This window comes from Zalophus californianus, chromosome 13, assembly GCF_009762305.2.
Source record: "Zalophus californianus isolate mZalCal1 chromosome 13, mZalCal1.pri.v2, whole genome shotgun sequence".
Classification (NCBI taxonomy): domain Eukaryota; kingdom Metazoa; phylum Chordata; class Mammalia; order Carnivora; family Otariidae; genus Zalophus; species Zalophus californianus.
In genome coordinates, this window is record NC_045607.1 from 88,016,677 (window position 1) to 88,043,739 (window position 27,063).

At 43.2% G+C, this 27,063-nt stretch overlaps 1 protein-coding gene across 7 annotated transcripts in view; it reads right to left on the reverse strand.

The window, feature by feature from the left end:
* The window catches only part of GLIS3 (GLIS family zinc finger 3), a 454,886-nt gene that overhangs the window by 62,163 nt on the left and 365,660 nt on the right, over positions 1–27,063 (reverse strand). For all 7 annotated transcript variants that reach the window (XR_003523798.2, XM_027616355.2, XM_027616357.2 and 4 more), the window contains one exon: positions 3,925–4,069. Coding sequence is in view for 6 of the 7 variants with exons in the window: in XM_027616355.2 (XP_027472156.1) it covers positions 3,925–4,069 (145 nt within the window). In the remaining variant the exon portion in view is untranslated. The remainder of the gene's footprint in view (positions 1–3,924; positions 4,070–27,063) is intronic.

The window sequence follows — 27,063 nt, forward strand, 5'->3', positions numbered from 1 at the left end:
CCCTAAGTTAACAACCACTATTTGCAAGTAGACTGTATGAGGTACCTTTATATAAAATTAGTTCTGACCCCTACAACTCTGCAAGGCACTCCAAGATAGCAAATGTATTTGACTTAAGAATATAGAAAATGTATTAAAACATATAACAAATTACATTAAAATGCAGCATTAACTATTTCATGAGGTATGTTAAATGTTGCATAGATTTAATATGGTGCTATTTATTACAAAATGTGATAATATTGTGAGAGAGAAGGCTTTATTTCCCAGTAATGAGGGCAAAGGGAAGGGAATGACAATCTATGACTTCAAAAATTCCTGCCCTAAAAAAAGTCTTTGTTGTCTTTCTACAATTCTCTATAATATCTGAGCCTCACACTTACATTTTCTCCTGAAAAATCAAATTACATTCAAAATAAAAAATCATTCAACAGAACTCGCAAGTTCTAAAACATGATAGTTATTTTATAACTCAAAAGTGGTACCAATAAAATTCCCCCATTCTTGCACATTTTCTTGTTCTAGCTACACGAGCTGCTCACTCTAGGGGTGGTTTCCATGGGACTCGAACATCTCAACCACACTGGCCTCTATGTGATGTATTCATGGCTAAGGCCATTTGCAAAGATCATGGTTTGCTGAATCTATAGGCAGTTTTGGTTTGGAGGGAGCCATAATTTTTGTGACCACCCGTGGGACAGGTCCTCTCCCACGCAGCATTCTTTGTTAGTGAGTAGACTCTCGTGGTGCAGACTCACTCACTGTATCTGCATCTGCTTCATTAGTTCATCGAGGAAGCCAACACCACCTTCTTTGCACGCATTAAACCTCAAAAGTGGCCACCTTGATCTATAGACTGTAAAATACTTCTCCCTCAGATGATCAGATAAATCACCTCAATTTATAGGCTAGTCTGGACCATTATCTAGATATCTAGGATATAGAACTTCTGAACAAAAGGGCAGAAAATGTAAGTGAGCCGTCCTTGAGAATTGCTCATCATTGTCCTGGCCTTTCCATTAGGTCACAAAATTGCTCTCAAGTTAGCTCAGGATTGGGTCTGGGGAGCCCTGGGATTTTCAGAATAGTAGGCAAGTAAACACCTCAATTTAAAGTAGTCCTCAGCGTGGCCTCAAGTGATATTTTAGCTGCTTGAACCTGGAGCACTATTTCCTTCCACAGAAATAAAAGTCTTTCCTGGCAACCCTTTCCAATCAAATTTGGCCTCATCAACTGAAAACGGTCTCAATAAGGGAAGCTAGCATGTTAGGAGACTTGTCAGATTTGTATGTGTCAGAAATGACACCTTCCCTGTTCTTCTTAGTGCTCTGCAAACTACCCCTCTCTTGGAATCTCACAAACTGTGTAAGCCACCAAAATGTCCATTTCAAAACCATGACTTCTTCAAACTATGAGTCTTCAATCGTGTGGCTTCTAAAATATCTTGGTGCCCATTGCTAACCTGCTTCTGATCCTACATCCTGATATTTTTATGATAAATCAATTTACTAGCACTTAGAAGTATAAGTGCCTGACAATCATTAAACAAATATTTTCTCCACTTCGTGTAGCAGAAGGTAAAAGGAATGGCTCCAAGTACTTTTACCATCTAGCCAAGTCTTAATCTTTGTCAAATTGCCTTAACACTTCAGAGTTTACATTTAACTAATTGATGAACAGCTTCATTTTCCTTTGGCATTTTTCACTGTTTGGCTTCCTTCCATAGATCTTTAGCACAGGTGTGAAACCGGTAGAAACATGCACTCCTGGCATGTGCATTTCTAGAACTTTAGCAGGAAGGTTTTAACGTTTTGTTTTGCAGTTTCTCCTCCTGCTTTGTTCTTCTCTGGGTTTGTTATGTATTCAGCAAAACAGAAGACTTAATCAGTTTTTCAAAAAGGCAAGAACAAAGAAAGTAAAATAGGACCCGAGGGAGAGAGGAAAGAAGAAATAAGTAGGCAACATATAAACTTTCAGCTACACACTGACTCAAGAAGTAAAATTCCAAGAACAGAGTTCAACAGCATGGCCACCTGCCTGTTTCAAATGTTTCCAGAGTCACAGAAAATTCCTGTCAATCTGAAGATGCTCTGTTGACACTGTGACAACTCAGGCTCCCTGCCCACTGTGGCAGCTCGCCTGACACAGCTGGAGGTTCAAAGCTAAGAGCTCGTAATCGTTTTGAAGACCAAATACAGAAAAAAAGTGTCATGAACAAAAAAAGGATATCTGTCTGGAGTGACAAAGCTGGTTCAACATAAACCTCTTAAAAAACTTGAACAACACTACCAGATGTACAAAACACACACCAAGACAAATGTGACTCCCAAGTTCTGAAAGTCAGCCATCACTCTAGGCTACACACAGCAAAGATACTAATGTTTTCCACAGAGAGAGACATCACGGCTTCCCAAACCCATTTCCAAGTGTAAATGCAGTAAGACTAGCCCATTACCATAAACTACCTATATTAGATGTTGGCCCGCTTTTCAGTCGATTCTGGTTAGCTTTGACTCTTAACTGCTGGGTACCAGATCTTTGTAAGATCATGGATTTCTGGACTGGAGTAAGAAGGGACAGGCTGTATAGGCTGCTGTAAGCTGACTGTTAATGAAATGTGCTAAAATAAATGTTCATATATCAAATATTTTGGCAAATCAAACAGACATATGTGCAAACAAAAACAAGTCACGCTTTTTCATGTATATATCTAATACAAAATATTTATGGGAGTGGATAACATTGTGCTTTGGTATATTTCATGTGTGACTATGTACCTGTACCCAAAACCTCTGTAAGATTTGGTCTGCCCTTAAGATCTCTTAGGGTCTCTAAGAGAAAGTACCCAGAGCAACTGAGCAGGGCCCACCACCAATGGGACAACATTAAGGATGTCTTGATGACAGACCCTCTCAAAATATTTGCTTAATGCCCTTTCCCCTGCATTTGGATCAGCTGAGAACTGTTGAGTTAAAAAAGTTACACAAGCATGGCTTTTCCTATTCTAGTGTTATGCATCGGTAAGTTCTTAATTCTCTATGGCTTATTAGTACTTTTAAAAAGAAAAAAAAACCCAGTTTGCTGCCAAAACCTGGCTCTGGAATCAAATGGGGGGGGGGGGGGGCAGTGGGACCTGTGATCCACAGATAATAGAAAATCCCCATTGTCTGGAGTGTGGAGCTGCTGGGACTTTTGCTTTCATATTCATAGCGTGACAGTAAGAGCTTTCCATATGTGAGGATGACAACCAATTATGTTTGCACAAGTCCATAATCATTATGGAAAGTGGAAAATGCACAAAAATCCAGGCTAACAAAGTAAACGAAAAAAATAACTTCCTTATTGCATATTAATCCTTTCCTATTTTTCATTACATAGATGAAATTTTCCAAATATAGAGTCATCTATTCTTCAAACCCAGGCAGAAGGACGCTGGTCTGGGAGTGCCTTACCAACCCCCCCACGCAGCGGCTGATAAACTCTTCTTACAAGGTGGCTGACTGATGTGAGATTTTTCTTAGCGACCTGGGGCTTCCTTTTGAAATGCAAACATGACAATAACTGTTCCATTAAGAAATCCACATGCAGCCTGTTACTTGAGTAAGGGGGAAACATTTCCTTTGGGTCTAAATCAAGTTAATAAATTTAAGATACCTGGGAGAGCCGGGTGCACTGGACTTTTGGCAGAAGTCCAGAACCAAGAGAGCTAATGCATTATTTTACTGTGTTTCTTTATGAGAAAAAACAGTCTGCTGCCAACGCAGCTCAGGAAATCAGATGGGAAGTGGGGAGGGGGCAACTTGTAGCTCATCAAGAAAGCAAAATACAGATGATCTTAGGAGAATTGTTCTCATGTGAGCGTTCCTTTGAACCAGAGCGAAGGGCGCAGAGGCGGAGAGCTGACGTGGCCTCTGCTGTGGTTACCTGGATAGAGGTCAGGCCCAGGCCCGGGGGAGCATCCCACCGCCCCATCAGCAGCAGCATCGTGTGGGGAGGTGGCCGACTGCAGGGGCTGCACTGTGAGGCAGTCCGTGAGCAGGTCAGGATGGAGCTCTGCGCTGGACCGCAACTAAGAGGAGAAAACAGAAGACACATGAGAAAGGAAAGCTGTCCCTCGGAATACTTCCCGGGAAAGGCATCACACCCTAAGGTTCAATGCAATTCAATTTACAAGTATTTATTAAGCAACAGTGGTGGGTCAGGCATTGGGCTTAACAGAGAGTCAATAAGACGGTGACTTCTCCAATCCTGATAACACCTGGCAGGTGATTCCGGAAAACACAGCTAGAGGAGGACTGGACTTTAGTCTTTGATGTTTCTACTTCTGGGAACCCAGCTTCCTATTATACTTCCTTTTATTTGCTCTGTATCTTATCAGAACTTGTAGTGATAACAAAAACAAACCCAAGTGTATTTGGTCCAGATTGGAAGGTGCTTTTAAAATACAGACATAGGACTAGGAAAATATCTTGGAGATAACTGAGAAATATCCACTGAGATTTGGTGCCTATAGATTGTACATGAGAGGAAAACACATAGGTTAAGTTTTAAAATAGGATGGAGCAGGATTCAAAGCAAAACTCACGTCATTAGCAGCAACAAAAACGCAACAGTAAGTTGCACGAAAAAAAGAAAAACCCAACCTAATTTCGATCCTCATTTTATCACAGTAACAAAATAATTCTTTATGTATTAAAGAGTTCCATATAAAAAATCAAACCATAAAAATGTAAGAATAAAGAATAGCCCAAATTTATCTGATCTCCTTAGGAAAAAGAATTGTGGGTGTAATTTGAATGGGGAAAAATCACAATGAGAGGCTTAGGTACAGAAAAGTATCAACCTTCTGCTTCTATAAAAACATAATACCTTAAAAATACAGAACAATATTTGTTACAGATACTGCAAATAGCATTTAAAGAGAGCACATGAATTGATTTTGCTTTTATCAAGACAAAACTAAACCTTTACATGTATGGCTGGAGTACACCAACTCACCCAATGAGTATTTATGGAGCGTTCAGATGCTCCTCCAGGCTCTAGGACTACTGCTGTACAGAATGTCTACTCTAGAGGGGAGGCAGCCTGTGAACCCCTACAATACCCGATGTCAGTGGCGGCTAATACTGCAGGAAGAGCAATGCAGAGCAGGGAGACAGTTCGAACAGGAGGGACCGCGACCTTAGGCGAACGGGCCGCGGAAGCCTCTTGGAGAGGGCTCTTGTAAAGAGCTTCGAAAGGAGGGAGGGCAGGAGCCCTGCAGATACGTGGGGGAAGAACCCACTTGCCCCGGGGTGTGCCTGGATGGTCTGAGAAGAGTGGGACTAGAGTGGCACAAGCCTGGGGCCTGGAGAAGAGAAACAAGATGGAAGCAGCAATATGAGGAGAGAGGGGGGTACACTCCTTAGAACCAGGAAAGGGCTGACCAGATCACCGAAGGCTCTTAAACATTCTCTAGTGCAGAAATTACCTAATGAGTGAGGGGGGACTGCCTCACTGTGCAGCCCTTGATGCGAAGAAAAAGATTTTAAAAAGGAGAAATAGAGATGAGAATGAATGATGTTCAGCACGCTTGCAAGGAAATGCAATGTCAAACTTTTAAAAAACTTATCAGACTAACAAAACCTTTAAAAAAAGAAGGAGTAGTAGTGAAGGTACAGTGAGAGAGGCTTTCATAAATGTTGTTGGTAGGAGTATATAGTGGCACAAACTTTCTAGATGACATCTGGGAAGACCCATAGCTGAAGTCATTTGATCTTAGAATCTGTCTTGAGGAAAGAGCCCGAGAGGTGAAGGAAGATTTATACCCGATGTTTTAATAATACAGAGCATTATTTGTAGCAATAACCATAATGAGGGAACATTATTTATGTGTCCCCAGCTAGGGCTAATAAATGATCTTACATCAATTTGATGGACTATTAGGCAACCATTAAACTGAAGTCCATGAAGATAAAAGCAAAACACAAAATTACATATACAGAATGATCATTATATAAAACAGACAAAATACTGTAAGGAAGTATTATAAAATCCAATGTTAAAACTGATTTTTGTTCCCAGCAGCAATATTATGGGTTTTTTTTTTTTAAATCCTTTCTTCTGCTTTCCAAATTTTCTACATTCCAATGATGTGTTGGAGCTGGCTTGCACCAATCCAAGAGTGCTGTTTGTGTGTATCTTTCCCAGATTTTCCATGCAATGATGTCAAACTGAGAGCTTGAAATTGGTCATGATGAGAATGTTTACACCATGGAAATTGGCAAATGCTACAAACTGGGCCTTTTTCGTCTGGAGAGCCAGTTGTTAACTACACCAGCACTCCACGGACAATGACTGTGACCCATACTCTGATCACAAAGAAAACAAGACACACACAGAAAACATTGGTAAGTTACTACTCCACAACTTTAGCATTTCTTGGATCTCAACAAGCTTCGTAAAGAGACAAACACATGTCCAGGTCTTAGTCCAAGAATATTAAAATGGCATAGTGACCCTAAGTATTAGAGAAAGAGCATTTAACACATGTAGTGAACTAGCCATAATTACATTATAATTTCCTCAGCTTTGCCACATTGCAATCTCTGACCAAGACCATCTGAATTAATGGCTAACCCTCTCAGGGCTTTTGGAAGGTATGTTTGTTATTTGGGTACTAACCTAACACATGCCATGTAAGAAAAACTGGAAAAAAATCAAGGCTTCGAATGAGTTCTGGTGATCACTTTTAATTTATATTTCATCATTACAATGTGATCTGGGGCCCATATGTTCTACTGAGCACAGACATGAGTATCTCTCTGCTTTCTATTACTCTAGGGTTTTATAGTTATCGGTACTGATGCCGTATTTCCAAGGAATTTCATGACCATGGACACTCTCAGAGTCAAAGGCAGGCAAATCTTCCTTAGCTTCAACAAGTATTCATGGTTTCTAAGAGTGTGATTCCATATGACTTTGTGGGGAGCATTAATTTGGTTTTCTCTGGGATTAGGCATGGTTCTAGAAAGTGCTTCTTAAATCAAACAAGCCTTGGGGAACTTATGCATAATTTTCAGAGGAAGGCCATATGCATAGAAATGCAGTAGTGGTGTGTAAGTTTAGCATTATTCTCTCCCTCCCAGATTATTAGACCAGGAAAGGGTCTTCCAGATCATTTAGGGCTCTTAAACATTCTCTAGTCCAGGAATTATCTAAAGAGCAAGGCAGGGGGATAGAGCAGGATCTCCTGGGAGGGATGTCCTTCCATATAATAGTTTTATATTTGGAGTAAGATGCCCAACTATTTATATACAACAAATTACATAATGTATGTTTCAACATCTTCTTAGCTACTAGGAATGTAAAGACGATAGAAAGAGATTTTCCCAACGGAGGATGATCTCTAACTATGGTTCTCCAACCTGGGCACACATCAGAATCACCTATGGGCCCCACTGCAGAGCTGCTGACTCATTACGTCTGGGGTGCATTTCTAACAAGTTCCCAGGTGGTGATGATGCTGTTGGTCTAGGGACAACACTTTCAGAGCCACTGGTCTCTATGAATTCCGATGAGGAGAGCTGAGCTCTTTCCAGTTATGGGAATAGGAAATGACTTGTAGAAATTAGGAATTATAAAACCAAATTGCTTTTAACACACAAACCTCATGTAACCATTTCTCATTATGTCCCATCACAAGAAATGGTTACGTGAGATTCATGTCTTAAAGACAATTTGGATTTTTGTCTTCTTTCACAGGAATAAAAAAGAGTTAAAAATTTTCAATACCGTCTAATCACCTGACCTTAGGAAATAGCAAAGAACTTGCCCTTTATGGAAACTTTACTGGTCTTTACAGAAAGAAGTGACATTTGAACCCACTAATCATCAACTCATCTATTTTAAAGGGCTGCCTGCTGTGTCCCATGACACCGGGGACCTTGACTTACATCGTGATACGTGAATGGTGCCTCTGGAGTTGTTGAACTCTGCTGTCCTAACCAAGCCCCATGAGTTCCAGAGTAGCACTGCCTTTCTTTATCCTTCTCATTCATTCACTGAAAAAATACTTCTTGGGCCTCCACCACATGCCCGGGCACTGTTCTAGTGGCCCGACATACATCAGCAATCAGAGCAGAGAAGGTGCCCCTTGAGGAGCGCACATTCTAGGGACAGTGAACAGCAAACAAACTAACCAGGTAAATAAATTTCATAGAAGATGGTAATTGCTACAGAAAAAAGAGAGAAAGAGAGGGGGTAGCTGGCCTGGGAGTGCTGGGGAGAACTGTGGCCTCACTGGAAAGATATATTCGAGCAAAGACTTGAAGGAGTTGGGGAAATTAGCTAAGTGCCTATCAAGAGGAAGAGCTCTAGAAGGAGAGCTCACAGAGCACTGGCTTGCTGCGGGCAAACGTCCCATTTATCATGGCTGCGCACTCCTCTTGCCTGGGATGGCCTTTCTTCTCCCAATGTAGCTTCTCCCAGATGCAGTTTAGGGCCTGCCTCCTGAGGGAAACCTCTTCTGACCAGGCTGGCCCACACTGGCCTCCGTGGTACAGGGAGAGCTGCAGAATCTGCTTTCAACAATCCTGTGATTGGACATGTGTTTGGGGCTTTGTTTCCTGTTAAGAGTTTAGTCTGCACAATTGTGTTATAAAGTCCACGAGGGCCTGGCTGACAGATAGCCCTTCAAACTTCCAAGACTCCGTGGCCTCTGGCAGGGCCGGGCCGGCAAGGGGGTACGGCACTCTATGCCCATGAGATCTGTAAGAATGAAACACGATGCTCTGTCTAGAGGAGGTTACAACATCTAGTGGTATGGGGCTGTGTCTAAAAAATACAATGTGGTCATGTCTTAAGTACCCCTACTCATGGAGAACTGGAGAAGATACAGATGATCGGAACTACAGCACAAAGGTTGCTACTATTCTGCCCAGATCTCCTCTGATCCCTTTGATTAGCTCTGTGCTGACCCCCGCCCCCCGCCCCGCCAGCCTTGGTGTGCCTGTTCCCCGGCTGCTGTGTGCTTTATGGCCGACAGCCTGCAGACCACTCCCCACCCTGACACACACAGCAATCAGTCACTTGTGCTCCTTTGCCTCTAAGTGGGACAAACTCTGAGACGTGCGTCATGCTCCAGAGCCCCCTGTGGGGTCCCTCCTGCCCAGCTTCTTCCCTTCCCTCCTTCCTCTCCCAGGTTCTCCTGGGAGCACTTCTTTCATAACTCACATGCACCCCAACCCTTGGCTCACAGTCTGCTTCCAGGAGCACCCAACTTAGTAAACATCCCCACGTTCATGTGATTTGGTTCAGGAACGCACAGAGCCCGGCAACAGCACTTATGGGAAGCTCAGATGCACAGTTTCCTTCTCTTCAGGACCCGCTCCTCCCAGACACCAGGGGCACGGTAAACAGATGATTATTGGAAATGGGGTGGTCTGGGCCATTAGGGATAAAGCTAAAAGCATAACTGTGGAGCCCAAGTTAAACACAAAACCCAAATTTACAAGAATAATCAGCATTCAAAGGGGCCTCAGGTGCCACTGGGGCCAAACCTTGTTATCTTCCACAGGACTTCCCTATAGCAACCCCAGTAAGCGGCTCTCAGCTCGGCTTGATTCCTTGTAGTGGGCCACTTCCTTCTTCACCTTGGCAGTAAGTTTCAATTTTAGACAGTCCTCATTGTCAGGAAGTATTACTGCTTATGGAGTCCTGACCTAGCTCTTAGCGGCTTTTAGGGCTGCATGCATCCCTCTGTTCATGAACATGCAGTAAGGCTCACGGATGAGCGAGGAGGAAATGAGACATCTCCGAGTCTCCAAAACCAACCCATGAGTCTTGGAATGTTTATGATCCTGGGCTTCAGTGACCCATTTTCGGGCTTAGTTTCTCAGCCTATCCAGGTGCAAGTAAACACATTGGCTCCTTAGCTTCTGTACAATCTCCCATTATAAAATATTTGTTCCAAATGATAGTTTTTTAACGTTAATAATGAAATCACCCATCAAGGCTCAACAAGGTTCCTACCTACATTTGGAAACTTGAGCTGCTTCCCCAACAATGCAGAGATTTTTTCCTAATATATAAAAACAAGGCACCGTCAATTGTGATTTGTATTTGTTTTTTGTTCAAGACTATTCTGTTAATGTTTATAAGCTCTCGAAACAAGAGACGGAAATTCTACTCCCGTCATTTTCTCATTTCAGATATGATTGAATAATCGTCCAAGATTAAGTGAGTCAAGTGGAAATAATTAGGAAAGGGAAAAAGGCCCAGATTCTTCAGTTTTCAGTTCCATTACATTTTCTTCCAAGAGCAAAGGCATTCTGTTAGTCTGAAGTGAGACATATTTCCAAAGAAAACGAGGCACAATCAAAAAGCCTTTTGTTTTCCCTTTCTCCAATGAGCACAGTCTATCTGGGCTGTGCATGTTTATGCACCACCTTATAGGGATTCCTTTGTTCTCCAGAAATCAAATGCCACCAAAATATGTCGCTGAAGAAACTCACCCAGAAGGAAAGACAAGTAGGATTTTTTTTTTTTTTTCTAGAGGGCTAAAGTTTAGTACCAGAACATTCTCATCAAGCATTCTCTATGACACTTTGAGCAATGTGGATCTTGGGGAATTGACTCATTGCCGAAAGCCTTAAAAATAATTACAATGAATTAACCTATTCTATTAATTACAATTAATTTCCAGTTGAATCTAAAAATGTTCTCTCTAGGGGATTCCTCAGCACTGACATTTATGAAGTGGCTTTGGCATATCATAGGTAATTAATCTCCAACAATCTGCTGTCAAATTTATTTCCTTCGGGAGTGACCAATTTACAAAAAGGAAAAGAAATGATAATGAAGACTTAGAAAAATAGAACTGGAAGAAACTTCTTTGGGAACATGAGGTACTGGCCAATTGGGCACCTGAATTTCTGTAACGGGGGATACCCATCTAGTTAGCAGTAGCCCCAAAGGCCAAAATTTTTTTACCCATAGCTGATTAATGAACATGCCAAAATATTTGCATAGATGCACAAGGTGGGGTGTATCTCAGTAAGAGACATGAAACATCCATTCCAGTATCATAGATACAACAAAACTGCTGGTTATTCAGTCAAAAATGGTGACTGAGGGGAACTGTTCACAGAAACAGAATTTCAAGGTAAAAGGGAACTAGGGTCCAATCTTCCTGTGGGCCCACTCTATGGCAATGCTGTCCCACAGAACCTTCGTCGGTCACGCAAGTTCTGCTCTGTACTAATTAGCAGCCACCAGTCACATGTGATTAATGAGCACTTGAAATGTGGCTAGTGCAACTGAGGAACCCACTTCTAATGTGACTCGATTGAATTTTAATTAATTTAAATTTAAATGTGGGGTGTTGAACTGCCTGACATTACTGCATACCCTGTGGCAGCTTAGCCTTTGTCTAAACATCTTTGACGACCCACTTCCCCACAATGCGGTGCCCTCCATTGTTAAATACGTCTGATCACTAGAAAGTTCTACCTCAGGCTGAACTGTAATCTGCCTCCCGGCGATCTCCATGCACGCACGGTTTCTCTCTCCCCTCTCCTGAAGACCACACAGAGTAACTTTGCTCATAGTCTACTTTATGGCTCTTTTAGTATTTGAGAAGCCTCAGAATGCTATAGCATCACCAAATTTCAGCCCTGACAGGGCCCATGGTTTAGTGTGTCGGCCCTCCCGTAGCAGTTTTTTGTCCAGGCTGAACATCTACAGATTTTATATAGGTAACAGGAGAGTGAAGCAGGAGGAGTTTGGGCGTCTCAGTTTAACAGACTGTGGTTCAGTGATTGATCCTGGGCGAGTAATATTCACCAGTCTGCCGCAGTTTCGCTGCGGATGAGATCAGGATGAGAGCATGGAGCTACCTTGGTTGTTTTGAGAAATAATGTACATTTAGAAAACATTTAATAATGCTTGACACACAGAAGTCACTTCCCTCAACTGTCAGTCTCTGCTCTCCTGTGTAGCCTATTACTCCACTCACCCCTCCAACTCCTCTGGACACTGGACCTCACTGGGTGTGCAAATGTGGAAATGATTTCCCAGTACTAGTAGACTGAGCTAGAGTCTGGCCAGGACAAACGCATCCCTTGTTCTAGACTCTCTACTTCTATCCATGCAGCCTAAAAGAATCAGCGGCTTTTTAAAATCCATGTTACATTTTCTTTCTTTTTCCTTTCTTTCTTTTCTTTTTTTCTTTCTTTCTCTTCCTTCCTTCCTTCCTTCCTTTCCATTCACTCATTCATTCCATCTCCTGAGCCCTTACCGTGTGTCCGAAACGCTGTGAGGCCTGGGAGATAGAGGAGAGTACAAGATAACCGAGTTCCGTGTCCTGCGGAGTTGAGAGTGGCTCAGATCAAACTTGCCACTAGGTACACTCCCAAGGTCTTTTTTTTCACAGTGGAAGCTCCGTATTTCTGAAGGCCCTTGATTTTTTGGAAGTGAACTCTTGAAAGTCCTGTTGCTATTGGGTGGTACAGAATCTCTCGGCTGCATATCATTTGACTCTATCACTCAGCTGGGCTACTTCATTTCCCACTTCAGTGTCATTTGCAAACTTGACCAAAATATTCTCTGGCACCAGAGGTGATGTTCAATCCCTCCAGAGAGTGAGTTCTCTCTATAAAAGAGTGCAATCTGACAGTAAGCCATTCACAAGCACTTAAATAGCAGCTTATCTGTGATACAGATCATGAAAGATAAGAGGGTAGGCTCTGGCCCCGTAATACCTGGATTTGAGCTCTCCTGTCCTTACTTATTGAAATGTTAGGTAACGATAAACAAGTTGTTAATATCTCTTTAGCTCAGTTTTCTCTGTATGATGTGGATAATGCCCCCTAATTTCCAAGGTTGTTGTTAATGGTAGGCAACATGAGACAGCATGAGCTAAGTATTTCACTAATGCATGGTATACTGCATTCGGTCAATGTCAACTACTATTTCTCCTGTTACTTTCTTTCATTAATATTCAGTGTGGAAGCACCATAACACTGTATAATGTGCACTTGAATTTTCTTTTTCGCCTACCTATTGTTTAGGTATCTCTCTCTCTCTCTCTCTCCTTTTGTATCAACCTCTATTGCATACCATAGTGTGGCAATATGACGAAGGGAAAAGAATGGGAACTTTGGGGTCAAATGGATCAAATTCAAATTCACAAGATCAAATTTCAGTTCTACCTACTAATAGGTGACCTTTGGCATGATGTTTAGCCTTGAAAGGCTTCAGTAGTGTCCTCTGCAGAATGGGGGTGATAATACCAACTCTGTGGGGTTATTATGGTATTACGTGATGGGACCTGAGGAGAGTGGCTTGTGTGGTAAATAGTTAAACTTATTTTTCTCAGTAGAACGATTATGGCTGTTAGGAAGGATACCTGTTAGAATCCCCCGGGGGGGGCCTGTTTATCCTCAGAAGACAGAGTCTGGGCCCAAACGGCATCTGGATGGAGATGTTAGCATAGTTTTCACACATGAATATCACCATGAAATTATTCTATCTCAGAAGAATGTCGCTAGCTTTCATTCTCTTAGAAAAGTCCAAAATATATTAGAAATCAAAGCCAACCACAAAACCCTTTCAGAACACTTGTGGGATGTTAATACTTCATCTCCACGTCCCACTTACCCGAGTCGGTACTGCTATCTAGCGATCCCGGGCAGACTTGGGGTTGAGTTTGAAAGGATGTTGAAATCAGGAAGGCATGCAGTTTTGGGTTTTCTGTGTTGCTACATTTGTAAAGACACCATTTTCTTCCTAAGTCAATAGTATTCTAAAATGGACACCAACAATCTTACAGGTTTGTTTTTTTTCCCTGAGTGAAAAGCAATATGCAAATGGACAAAGTCCAAGGTAGACTGAAACTACATCTGGAGGAACATGGCAAAAGCAGAACATGAAATTGAAGGGTGGATTGTATGTTTAAGGCAATTAGAGAAATATTAATGAGGCATTTCACATTTTTTTGTCCCAAAAAAACATCATCCTTCACCCTTTGGGGCCGGGTTACAGAGGTTGTGAAGACTCCATGCACGAGGAAGGGTTTACTTCTCTCTTGGCTTCATAAATCCCTCCTGACCACGGCTCAGCACACTAATGTGACCACACACATTCTAGCCCATCCAGCCAAGTGTAGCATTTTTCCTTCTATTCAAGTATTCTCAAAGTTTAATTAAAGCAGCCAGCTATCTCGCAATTCCTTCCCCCGTCCATCTTACCAGATCCTTATTGTCAACCTTTGAACTGATTTCCGACTAGAGCCCCAGCAGGTGCTAGAATGCAGCAAATGTGGGGAGAGACGAACGGCAGAGCTCATTTTTTGCTTCCTTTCATTTTATTAAAACGGATTGTCTGAAAAAGATTTAAGGCTGATTTTACCACACATGAGTGTTTGGAAAATTTTTAAAATGCCTCCTTGTAAAAGTTGAAGGCCGTCATTCCAAAGGAGAGCCCTTGCTTTCTGCTCTCGCATCCATCCCATGCTCTGCACTCAGTTTAATTTCCCCGCAGCACACCGCTGACAAGGCCACCTCCTCACCTGCAAAGCCCTCTAGTGACTCTCCAGCAAGCATCACCTACGGCCCCAACTCCTGGCTTTACCAGGCTAGATGGCTCCTAGCCGTGTGGCCACGTGTCCCGTGCCTCGGAGCCGCACAGAGCCCAGATGCTCTCCTCCATGCTGCTCGTTCACATCTCCCGCTCCTCTTCTGGCCATGAGCCTCCTGCACCCGGAGTCCCCTTTCGTCCAGTCTCTGTGTATCTACCGCACACTCTGCGTACTCTCCCAGGCCCCGTTCAATGTCACCTCTTCCCTGAAGTTCCCCGGGTCTTCCCATTCCCAAGTCATTCCTTCCTTTTTAAAGAGCAATGGCAATTAATTTTTCTTTTGCTTTTTTAAAAGATTTTATTTATTTATTTTTCTGAGAGAGGGACAGAGTGAGCACAAACTGGGGCTTGGGGCAGAGGGAGAAGCAGACTCCCTGCTGGGCAGGGAGCCTGATGAGGGACTCGATCCCAGGACCCTGAGATCATGACCTGAGCCGAAGGCAGATGCTGGGTGGGACCCAGGTGCCCAGCAATGGCAATTTCTATCACCCTGAGGGGACCTGCGGTTTTCTACACTGTATAGTACTCATTAATAAATTCTGTGTGTGAGTGTGACTGTGTGTGTAACAGAAGACAAAGAAGCTCCTTGTAAACAGAAACCGTGTCTGTTTGATCCTGTAAGCTAAAACAGTGCTTCTTTTCACGCAAAAGATCCTCCATAAATGTTTGGGGAAATGCATGAACAATGAATGAATAAAAAATGAATCAATAGTTGCTAAGGACTCATTAATCCATGCTGATCCCTAAGAGCAGCCCCTAAAGACAGATAAAATCATGTCTTCCCGCACTAGAAGGGGAAGAGGAGTGAAGCAGTGTAAGCATGCCGAGATTATCCACTAAGAATAAGATAGGAACTAGCCAAGTGAAATCTTAACAGAAGTTAAAAAAAATAGACACTTGGGAAGTTTATTTCCTCATAATACTCAGTCCCTGTTCCTGCCAAATTTCACTAGATAATACTATTCACATTTATATATTGCCTCTTGGAATGTGCAAATGAGCAATCCTTCCAATAGGAAATGCTAACTCGTTACATTTATACTTCCTAGCTCTCATTCATCTGGAAGGGTTGGGAACAAATCTAATTTTCTACCTTGCTTTTAAAGATTCAACGTCTAACATATATTTGGTAAGCAGAACACAGAAATTTTGAGCCGAGTGGGCCCGAAATGGTGCACTCTAGCCCCCTCTGCGAAACCTACACAGCCAAGATAAGAACTATCTTTGGGAACCTGGTGACCAGATGACCCGCCACAGTCCTGGTCCCCCCATGACTGCTTCACACACAGCCTGATATTCCTCCAGGGCCTTTTTCCCCTGGGGTAATGCCACCAACCTAAGAGCTGGCCCAGGGTGTTCTGTCAATGCAGAGAAGCACTTTACTGAAAGTAATTTCCCCTCTCTCATTCAAGGACTATATGTCTCAGAGTGATGTATGAATCATATGACCTTTTGATCCTTGGGGGAAATGAAGCTCTTCTCTTTAGTCCTCAGAAGGAGGCCCGGTTCAGAGAAATTCTTTAGGGTCAAGCCTGGAATAGCAACTGGACTCCTCTGGAGGCTTTCTGTAGTCTCTACAGCCTCTGCCGAAGTGATTTCCATGTTCAGAATCTACCATTCCTCCTCTGGACACAGACAATGGCTTTATCTTTCTTACCATCCACCCCCTGCAATGAACCCCAGTCTCCTCTCAAAAACCTAACCCTGTCCCAGAAATCCAGACTAGAAAGCCAAAAGTCCAAGGGAAGCACGGGAGGATGATGAGGGCTGCCAGCAGACACTCACAGTGCTCGGGTCACATCTCAGACGCTCTGTCCTGGACTACATCAGTCCTGCTGGTTCTGACCACATGGAGAGAAAGAACGCCAGCTCAGGACGAGGAAGCGGGGACAGGTGTTGTCAACGTCGCACGCTGCCTCTCAGCTGAGCGCACAATGCCCTTTCTCCTCCCCAGATGTCCTGCCATCTGCAGGCCTTACCGTATATACTTCTGTTCTCAAGGTCTACAACGAACTTCGGACTCGGCGCTCCACCCTGTCTAACTCCACTCTCACAAGCTCTAGGCCTCATGGTGCTTGCCTATCTTCATTATTAGCACCCCCTTGGGAAGGTGCTATTCTTGGAAGGCATTTCACATTCCGACACCACACGAAGCTAGCCCAAGTTGTAGCTACTTCAGATCTCTGCAAAGAGCCCTGTGCACTGGTAACTTTTAGTACACTAGAAATAAATTTATCAAAGAAATATTCATATATATGCAGAGGGACGGAAAAGTGCCATAAAAAAACATGTCTTTCTGTCATCCCCAATAATCCTCCCAAGTAGAACCAGGAAGAACGAATGTGCTATACAGTCAAACAACCAACATTTTAAGCCCGTGTTGGGGGGCCTGATTTTGGTCTGACTCTAAAGAAAGAAAATTGGGAATTTCATTTTTAATCAGAAATTAACAAGTCAGCGGTGGTCCATATAGAAGAAAACCTTAGAAACATATGATTGAGAAATAATACTTATCCATCCTTCTGAGAATTGTGCTTTGCCATCCACGGAAATTAAAGCCTTGTGCTGTTCTACAGAAACCCAAAAATGTGTTAACAAGGGAAAGCACACATCCTTGTAAGACTCCTATAGTAATCAGACATCAAGGAAAGGTAGTATGCAAGACCCTGGTGACTTCAGTTTTCCCTAGTGTTTCCAAGATCAAAAGAATATCCCTATTCGACCAACCTGACACCCTGCAGGCCTCAACCTCCCCACTGGGGGACTAAGCAAATTCCTTGGTTTCTCCTGGCATGACTATGGGCTAAAATGATGTAAGGGTAACAGTAAACAGGGGTGTCCCCCTGCGCCAACCCTCTAATCAGTTTCAAAGTATGTTTTGTTGGTTCTCACTGACGCCACTCAAAGGAACTGGTCGCTCGTGGTCTCAAAAGTTTGACAACAAATTGTGTGATTAAATTCCTTAAACATGTCTGTCCATTCCTAATCCTCTTTGGCCAACATCCCTTTCAGAGAAAAATCGCAGCACTCCATGGTGCCTGATTTATATTTCATTTCGAGAACAGGAAGTAAAGGGATTAAAGTTAAGGATTAAAACACTTACTCTTTACTGCATTTTTTTTCCTCCTCCCGAATGGCTTCCCAGTTGCTATGGCTACTGTTCACTGGTCCTTAGCCCTGAATGTGCACATCTTTGCATTAATAAAATATTTTAAATGAGACTTCACGGGAAAACAATAGGGAGAGTAGTTTAAGTTCAATTGCTCTTGGAAGAAGAAGCTAACATTTTTTTAAAAACATTTTCTTTGTCTTTTTATTGGTCTCCTTGAGAGTGAAGCTTGAGCTGGAAGACAGCACAGAGACCATCTAAAGCCGTGCAGCACGCAGAATTACGCGGCAGGGGCGCAAGAAGGTGACTCTGACATGGTGGGTCAGTCCTGACTTTACAAACCAGTGTGTGTAGGAAGTCGAAAGATCCCTGGGAATTTCTCAAATGTTGCAACACCACAGAACATTTAAAAGGCATAAAAATGCATGTAGATGGGGGTGTTGCAATTCCACACTGCAAATACCAGCCAGGAAATGAAAAACTGGGGCTTTTAACCACCGCGAAGCTCAGTTAGGCACAGCAGCGTAAATTCACTGCTTTGTAGCCACGTCACTGGTGTTTGTGGCGGCAGCATCGGCAGAGGAGAGTGGCCCCCGAGGCAACAGCCACGAGCAGCATGTGCTCCCAGGGCTGAAAATGTTGGTGGTGTGGCCGGTGCACACAGCTGATGCTGAGCTGGGCGTCCAGGACGGAGGGTGACAGTGACAAGGGAGCCAACACAACTGCGTTTGAGTTGCTCCTTTAAAAACACTCCCCTGACATTCCTTTAAGAATGTACTGCTTACATTCCTTTAAAAAGCCAAGGAAATCTAAGGAGATGGAATAGGAAAACTCCATTTTAAGATCTATTCTTAAAGTCCAGGAGCAGGATAGGCTCTAGGATAAACTATGGAATGACTTCGAATACACCACCCCACCTCATCCATTTTTTTTTTTTTTCCTGATGCTTGGGTTTTTCTCTGCCCTGACATCCAGTAGTTTCAAACGATTCCTTTATCCCCCCGAGACCCTCTTGAAACTACCTCCCCGAGGTCCAAATGTCCTCATCATTTCTCACTTCCTCTGACCCACGACCCACAGAGGACAGACAGAGATGCTACTTGAAAACCTTTCAAGCCATATCGATATATTAACGGGAGTGAAGGGACCGTTGCATTGCCTTTGCCATATAACAAAACGAAATTACACAGGGGTCTTCTGGAGACAATCCCCTAGCTGCATAGACCATTGCAATGCCGACGCTTCTGAGCACTGTAATACAGGCTAGGGGAAGAGATAATTTAAGTACAGGTGAGTAGCTCCCAAATCAAACCAGGAGATAAACGGTGTTCCCCGTGGATAGGGTCTGAAACGAACTTGGATGGAAACAATCAGAGTTATATGCAGAACCACAAGGTATAGAATCGTGTCCTTCCCAAGGCCCATGTTCCTTCTCTCCTGGCTTCAGTCTTTTCTTTTAGAAAACGCTTGTACTCGGGGATAATCCTGATGGTGTAGGGCCATGCCAGGGTACTGCTGTTCTTGCACATTTGCAATCAAGAGGGGGCAACAGGAACCGACCATTGAGAGGCAATTCTCCCTGAGTCTCTCAGGTTTGTCCACATCTTGGGAGCAGAGGCACTGACTGCCTTTCTGGACTATCTTTCTCGGGATGTTTCCACACTCAACAGCCTTGGAAAACTGACCAGGATCATCTCTCCCTCCCAAGCCAAAGGTCAGGCATGCTTTCATCCATTATAAAGGATCTGGGTTCCCTACGCTCAGAATTTCCCTCGTGTAACACAATCCACTGAGTGTGCAAATGCTGCCTAGACCTCTTTGTGTCACCTTAAGGAACTGGCACAAGAAAATGATAATACTCTGGCTACTGCTGGGAGTAGCTATGAGGAACAAGCTCTCCCTTTGTCTTCTGCCAGCATCCATTAAACTGGAGCCGGTTAACTTACTAGCTCGCACCCAGGGTCAAATCTCAGACCCCTTATAGTTCCTGCCACCTACAGAGCCATCTCTAGCTGTGCAGGGCACTGGACAAAATATTTTTGCAGGGTTCCTGTCTTTATAATCAATTTGAGTCACCCAAGTCAGTATGTCTACATCACACTAGAGGTCCAATCTCAAGTGATTCAGCTAAAAAAACTTTGTACTTTAAAGAAACTGGCCATCTGCTCACCAGGGCACTCTCCTGGAATTGGGGTCTGCCTATAGGGCTCTAGAATGATCACATAGCTGTGTGTCCCAGGACTCATTTGGGCACCTAGGCAATCCCACATATGGGGGAGAGGGTGGGAGGGAGCCCTGAAGGAGAGAAATGGAGGCTGGCACCCTTATGGGTACCAGTGTGGGCTCAGGGCTGCCCACCTGGATGGTCCTGCTGGCCCAGCCCCCGATACTAAGATTGAGAGAATTTTGAGGCAGGTACTGACAAACGTGGGGGCCCTAGGGGCAGGGTCTCCATCGGGGGCCAGGCCACCATCTTCTAGCAGAGGGCTGCTCTAGAGCTTCCGAAAATGATCCTCCCAGCAACAACTTGTTGACGAACTACAGAATCTCCTGTGGTGGGAACACAGACAGCCCAGAGTAAAAACGCTAGCATCAAAGGAGCACTGGTCGTAGAGTCAGAAAATCTCAGCTGGTGTACAGTCCTCTGGCCGCCTGAGTGTGCTTCGTAAAGTCATTTAGCTTCTCGGAACCTTAGGTCTTTGATCTCTCAGATGGGGTTACAATAATAATTGTGGAACCACTGGGAAGATTCAAGAGGCGAACAGCCATAAAAATGCCCAGTAAACCGTACTACCCACGCGTTTGGCAGCTACTATTTCTTTTACCATTTCCTCTAAACCTTTATTCTATTAAGGGAAGAAAATAAAAATGTGTAATTCTACCTATAATTCTATCTATTACGTCATTATTGCATGGTTTTTTTAGAGAGAGAAACAGCACATGGGCGCAAGTGGGGTGGGGGCAGAGAGAGAGAATTCCAAGCAGGCTCCCGGCTCAGCATGGACATGGAGCCCAGAGATCATGACCTGAGTGGAAATCAAGGGTCTGAGCTTCGACCGAGCCACCCAGGTGCCCCTGCATGCTTTTTGTTTTGTTTTTTTTTTTAAGAATTTATTTATTTAGAGAGAGAGAGCGTGAGTGGGGGCGGGACAAAGGGAGAGGCAAAAAGAATCTCAAGCAGACTCCATGCCCAGCGCAAAGCACAATGCGGGGCTCCATCTCTCGACCCTGAGGATCAAGACCCGGGCCTACACCAGGAATCCTAAGCTTAACTGACTGAGCCACTCATCCACCACCATTACTGCATGGTTTAGAGGCCAGCTTGCTGCTTCTTGCTATCGCTGATGGTTGAAAAGCTTGAACTAGTACTGAGTTTGTGAGTGTCTGGCTGTGTTAAGGTCTCTGGTCAGTTCCAATCCTAACATCCTGATAGGGGAAGGGGCTCATAATCGGGGTGGACGTGGGAGGTGGGGAAAACAGGAAGCATTAAGTTCCTTTGCTGATTTATGCCATGATTTGAGCACCTTAACATGTCTGAGTCTTTATGGCCTGGAAATTGGGGAACTTGTACATATTTTTCCATATAAAAGAACAAGATTATCTTAAAAAAAAAAAGCAATCCTTGATTGCTATTCTGAATACACAGAAATGAAATCTGATTTTTGTATTTGTTTATGTACAGACGAGGAAATGCCAAGGATGTCCTTTGCACTACCATCTCAAAATGCAATTTATTCAAAGTCGACAGTGGGTAAATATTACCCAAATTCCTATGGCCAGTGCTTGTGGGCTAGGTTAGCCCAAAGCTACTGTGATACAGAGCTTCTTGTCTGACGTGTTCTGCCATCTCTTCACCTGTTTTCCCTACTGACCTTCCTTTTTCAGAGTCCAGTGATGTCCTTGCAAATACCACGTAAGGAAAACTCCTCATGTCAGCGGTTGTTACTATACCCTACCGAGTAAAAAGAATAAAAACAGAGGGGCCCCATAATATGTTTATATATGATAGAAAACTACATGGAAAGATATACAATGGGGCTAAGCAAGTCTATCACAACTCTGCTACTACCCGGCTTTTATACTTCCCACAGGTAAGAGTGCCAAATGGGAAATATTAGAAAAATAATTGCCGAAGTAGGGCAGGAGAGGAGTAAAGCCTCACAAAGGAGTGAAAGTAGCCAGAGAGCTCAGCTAGCTAGTCAGGGAATGCAAAGTTCTAAGGTTATCGGAAACTCTGCTCCCCAAAACACTTGTGAATATGGTTATAAAAGTATGCTTTGAGAAGGCACCAAGAGATAAGGGCCCAAAAATGGAGAAAGAGAAATCCATGCCTCAAATGTCAACAGGGCAAAAAAAAAAAAAAAAAAAAAAAAAAAAAGATAAAGCCTAGAAATGCCACTGAGCATCAGAATCCTTAAAAGTCATGGTTGGAAAGATTCTAGAAAGAATTACAGGTTGATGAGCAGTTCAGAAGGAAGGATGGAATACTGAGCACAACCAGAGAATCCTTATTTCCTTTTTTGATGCCATTATGTGAAACCTGCACATATAATGAGGCTAGAATTCAAAAGGATATTGAGCGAAGTCTCTCATGGTAGCATTTTGGACAAGACTGAGAATCCTGGAGCTGATGGCAGCCCAACTGGATGCAGTCAAGAATCTCGATTAATGGAAACAGGCCAGCCTAACTAATTGCCTTGTCTCCTTTCACCCTAAATCCCTAATTTGTTCCCCCACACTACCACCATAATTATAATCATGGATCTGACCACAGTCTATGTTTAAACATCTTAGCGTGGCACAGAAGGCCTGTTAACGTCGGTTCCCCTGTCACCTTTCTCAACCCGAATGCTTGCCTCAACAGCCAAAAAATGACACGCAGGTCTCACGTGACCCTCGCGGACACTATTCCGTGGCACGAACAAAATGGAAAGAATGGGGAGGAACGCGATCCATATGCTAAAAAACCTGGAAGCTGGGTAATAAGAAAAAATTGCAGGGAACTAGAGATATTAGCGCAGAATCTCTCCGTACATCAGCGAGGTCGTGAATGGAAAAGAAGCCTCCTCGGAAGACAGAATAGGGCTCACCTGTGGGTGTTCTGGGGAGAAGGTAAGTTTTTGAGCTACCAAAAAAAAAAAAATGTAAAGAATGTTTGGGCATATGAGGTTTATTAAACAACAACAAAAAAAAGAGATCGTCTTCATTGTCAGAAAGCTTAAGATTTCGTGAAGAGCCTTTATGAATATCTTTTGGGACTTTCTAAATGTGGTTCCCCATGCTGGAGGATGTGATTACACTTAAAGGCGCTTATAATTCTGACGGACGCCAGCTGTGCCCACAGCTGACCCCGTGGAGGGGCAGTGTAGCAGGCACCCATCCCGAAAAGCCACTCAGGGAAAACATCTTTGGATTCCAGTTAGAAGAGCGGCCCTACAGAGTGCAGTCTCCTAACAGTTAACCCGAGAGTTCATTTGTACTCGACAAACAGCGGAAAGCATGAGCATTTAAGATGTCACATGACACTTTGCTAGAGTTTATAAAGACGGCTCTGGATTGTCGGGTGGGAGAATAATCTTTTGCCAAAACGTTCTGTGGAATGCCAAGACTGCAAACAGTATGTCAAGACTTAACAGACAGCTTTGCATTAGGTCGTATTAACGAACTCGGGTGCACATTTCTGTAGAATTTTGTGTGTAGAAAAACAGCATACCACCTTTTGGCATCGTACTTGGCCCCCTCTCTGCTTCTAAACTTTCTCATTTCTCAGAAACAAACTAAAGAGAGTACAAGTAGTAATAAAAAAATGTATCCTGATTCTAAAGGCCAAAAGAATAAAATGGGGTACTGTATACAAAATGGCTCTGAAGTGTCAAAGCATTAAAGGTGGCAAAATAAGACCCTTTATTATCCTTACAACCACAATCACCATTAAACCATCTGAATCACAGGGACTGGACTCCACTTGATGAACCACTCAGGTGGAGCCTTGTAGAAGGCTCAAACATTGACTTGTCAGGTTCCCTAACCTCTCAGGCCAGACTGCAACTAAACCAGGCGGGCAGGAAAAATCTCTGCTCCACTTAGATAATTTTTCGCTTCTTGACCCCTCTCCTCAAAGCCCGTTTCCTTTGTACCGTCACACCTTTTACCATTAACTCCCACCCCCGTGGCCACAGCTCCCCGCTCCAAGCCTTGAGCTACACCGAGGATTGCAACAAGCCCTGTGCTTATGTTTTCTCACTAATAACTATGACAAACCTACAGACTTGCTGCTACTATCTCCAATTCACAAAGGAGAGCCTGAAGCTCAGAGACGTTAAGTAACTCATTCATTAAACCTGGTGATGTCGGGCTCTGAATCCAGGTCCAGGACACAGAGGTCCATGCGTGGACAGGAGAAAATGCACAGATAACTCACACAAGAGGAAATGAAATAGTAAATCATTCTAAGAATAAGGAATAATAAAGAATAATGAGAAGTCTTCTGTCAGCTTAGAAAAGGCAGTCGGGAAACAACCAAGGTCTAAAGTGGGCATGAAAGCAAAACTCCTCGGCATGAAATCTCTAACCCTCCATTTCTCACCCATGTAACAATATCTATGGGCAGGCTGACAAACGGCAGAGATTTCCAACCCAGAGATACGAATTCTCTGGATGAAAATAGACATCAGGACAGTCAGCTTGTCTGGTCAAGATTTTAAAATATGTACACCTGACTACAAATGTTCCTTTTTTTTTCTTAAACTTTTTTATTTTTATGTTAATCACCATACATTACATCATTAGTTTTTTTTATTTTTTATTGTTATGTTAATCACCATATATTACATCATTAGTTTTTGATGTAGTGTTCCATGATTCATTGTTTGTGCATAACACCCAGTGCTCCATGCAGAATGTACCCTCTTTAATACCCATCACCAGGCTAACCCATCCCCTACCCCCCTCCCCTCTAGAACCCTCAGTTTGTTTTTCAGAGTCGATCGTCTCTCATGGTTCGTCTCCCCCTCCGATTTACCCCCCTTCGTTCTTCCCCTCCTGCTATCTTCTTCTTTTTTTTGTCTTAACATATATTGCATTATTTGTTTCAGAGGTACAGATCTGTGATTCAACAGTCTTGCACAATTCACAGCGCTCACCATAGCACATACCCTCCCCAATGTCTATCACCCAGCCACCCCATCCCTCCCACCCCCCACCACTCCAGCAACCCTCAGTTTGTTTCCTGAGATTAAGAATTCCTCATGTCAGTGAGGTCATAGGATACATGTCTTTCTCTGATTGACTTATTTCACTCAGCGTAACGCCCTCCAGTTCCATCCACGTCGTTGCAAATGGCAAGATCTCATTCCTTTTGATGGCTGCATATTATTTCATGGTATATATATACCACATCTTCTTTATCCATTCATCTGTCGATGGACATCTTGGCTCTTTCCACAGTTTGGCTATTGTGGACATTGCTGCTATAAACATTGGGGTGCATGTACCCCTTTGGATCCCTACATTTGTATCTTTGGGGTAAATACCCAGTAGTGCAATTGCTGGATCGTGTGGTAGCTCTATTTGCAACTTTTTGAGGAACCTCCACACTGTTTTCCAGAGTGGCTGCACCAGCTTGCATTCCCACCAACAGTGTGGGAGAGTTCCCCTTTCTCCGCATCCCCGCCAACATCTGTCCTTTCCTGACTCGTTAATTTTAGCAATTCTGACTGGTGTGAGGTGGTATCTCACTGAGGTTTTGATTTAGATTTCCCTGATGTTGAGCACTTTTTCATGTGCCTGTTGGCCATTTGGATGGCTTCTTTGGAAAAATGTCTGTTCATGTCTTCTGCCCATTTCTTGATTGGATGATTTGTTCTTTGGGTGTTGAGTTTGATAAGTTCTTTATAGATTTTGGATACTAGCCCTTTATCTGATCTGTCATTTGCAAATATTTTCTCCCTTTCTGTCGGTTGTCTTTTGGTTTTGTGGACTGTTTCTTTTGCTGTGCAAAAGCTTTTTATCTTGATGAAATCCCAATAGTTCACTTTTGCCCTTGCTTCCCTTGCCTTTGACAATGTTTCTAGGAAGAAGCTGCTGTGGCTGAGGTCGAAGAGGTTGCTGCCTGTGTTCTCCCTTAGGATTTTGATGGACTCCTGTCTCACGTTTAGGTCTTTCAACCATTTGGAGTCTATTTTTGTGTGTGGTGTGAGGAAATGGTCCGGTTTCATTCTTCTGCATGTGGCTGTCCAATTTTCCCAACACCATTTGTTGAAGAGACTGTCTTTTTGCCATTGGACATTCTTTCCTGCCTTGTCAAAGATGAGTTGACCATAGAGTTGAGGGTCCACTTCTGGGCTCTCGATTCTGTTCCATTGATCTATGTGTCTGTTTTTGTGCCAGTACCATACTGTCTTGATGATGACAGCTTTGTGATAGAGCTGGAAGTCCGGAATTGTGATGCCACCAGCTTTGCTTTTCTTTTTCAACATTCCTCTGGCTATTCGGGGTCTTTTCTGGTTCCATACAAATTTTAGGATTCTTTGTTCCATTTCTTTGAAAAAAGTGGATGGTATTTTGATGGGGATTGCATTGAATGTGTAGATTGCTCTAGGTAGCATTGACATCTTCACAATGTTGGTTCTCCCAATCCATGAGCATGGAACGTTTTTCCATTTCTTTGTGTCTTCCTCAATTTCTTTCATGAGTATTTTACAGTTTTCTGAGTACAGATCCTTTGCCTCTTTGGTTAGATTTATTCCTAGGTATCTTATGGTTTTGGGTGCAATTGTAAATGGGATCGACTCCTTAATTTCTCTCTTCTGTCTTGTTGGTGTATAGGAATGCCACTGATTTCTGTTACAAATGTGTTTCTTGTGTGAGGAAAAAGCAAGGTGGATAATATAAACAACTTACAATTATGTCATGACCTCAGTTTCTAGGTATCATTTTTAAATAGCTAAAATCTCTTTGAGGGAAAAATAAATTAATGGAGGAGTCTGGAATAGAGAAAATGGACTAAAATTTCAACAATCACCTGTCTTCTCTCTTAGAAACTTTTTTTTTTAAGACTTATTTTTTGGGGGGGTGGGAGGGGAGAGAGAGAGAAAAAGAGAGAGAGTGTGGGGAGAGAGAATTCTCAAGCAGACTCCCTGCCGAGTGCAGAGCCAGATTCCCGAGATCAGGGCCTGTGCCAAAATCAAGAGTCAGCCGCTTAACCAACTGAGCCACCCAGGCACCCCTCTTACAAACTCTTAATAGACAACATGATATAATTCTTGTAGTAATATCTAACCTTTATTGGGCATGTATAATGTGGCAGGCAGCACGTTAAGTGTTTTTCGATCATTATT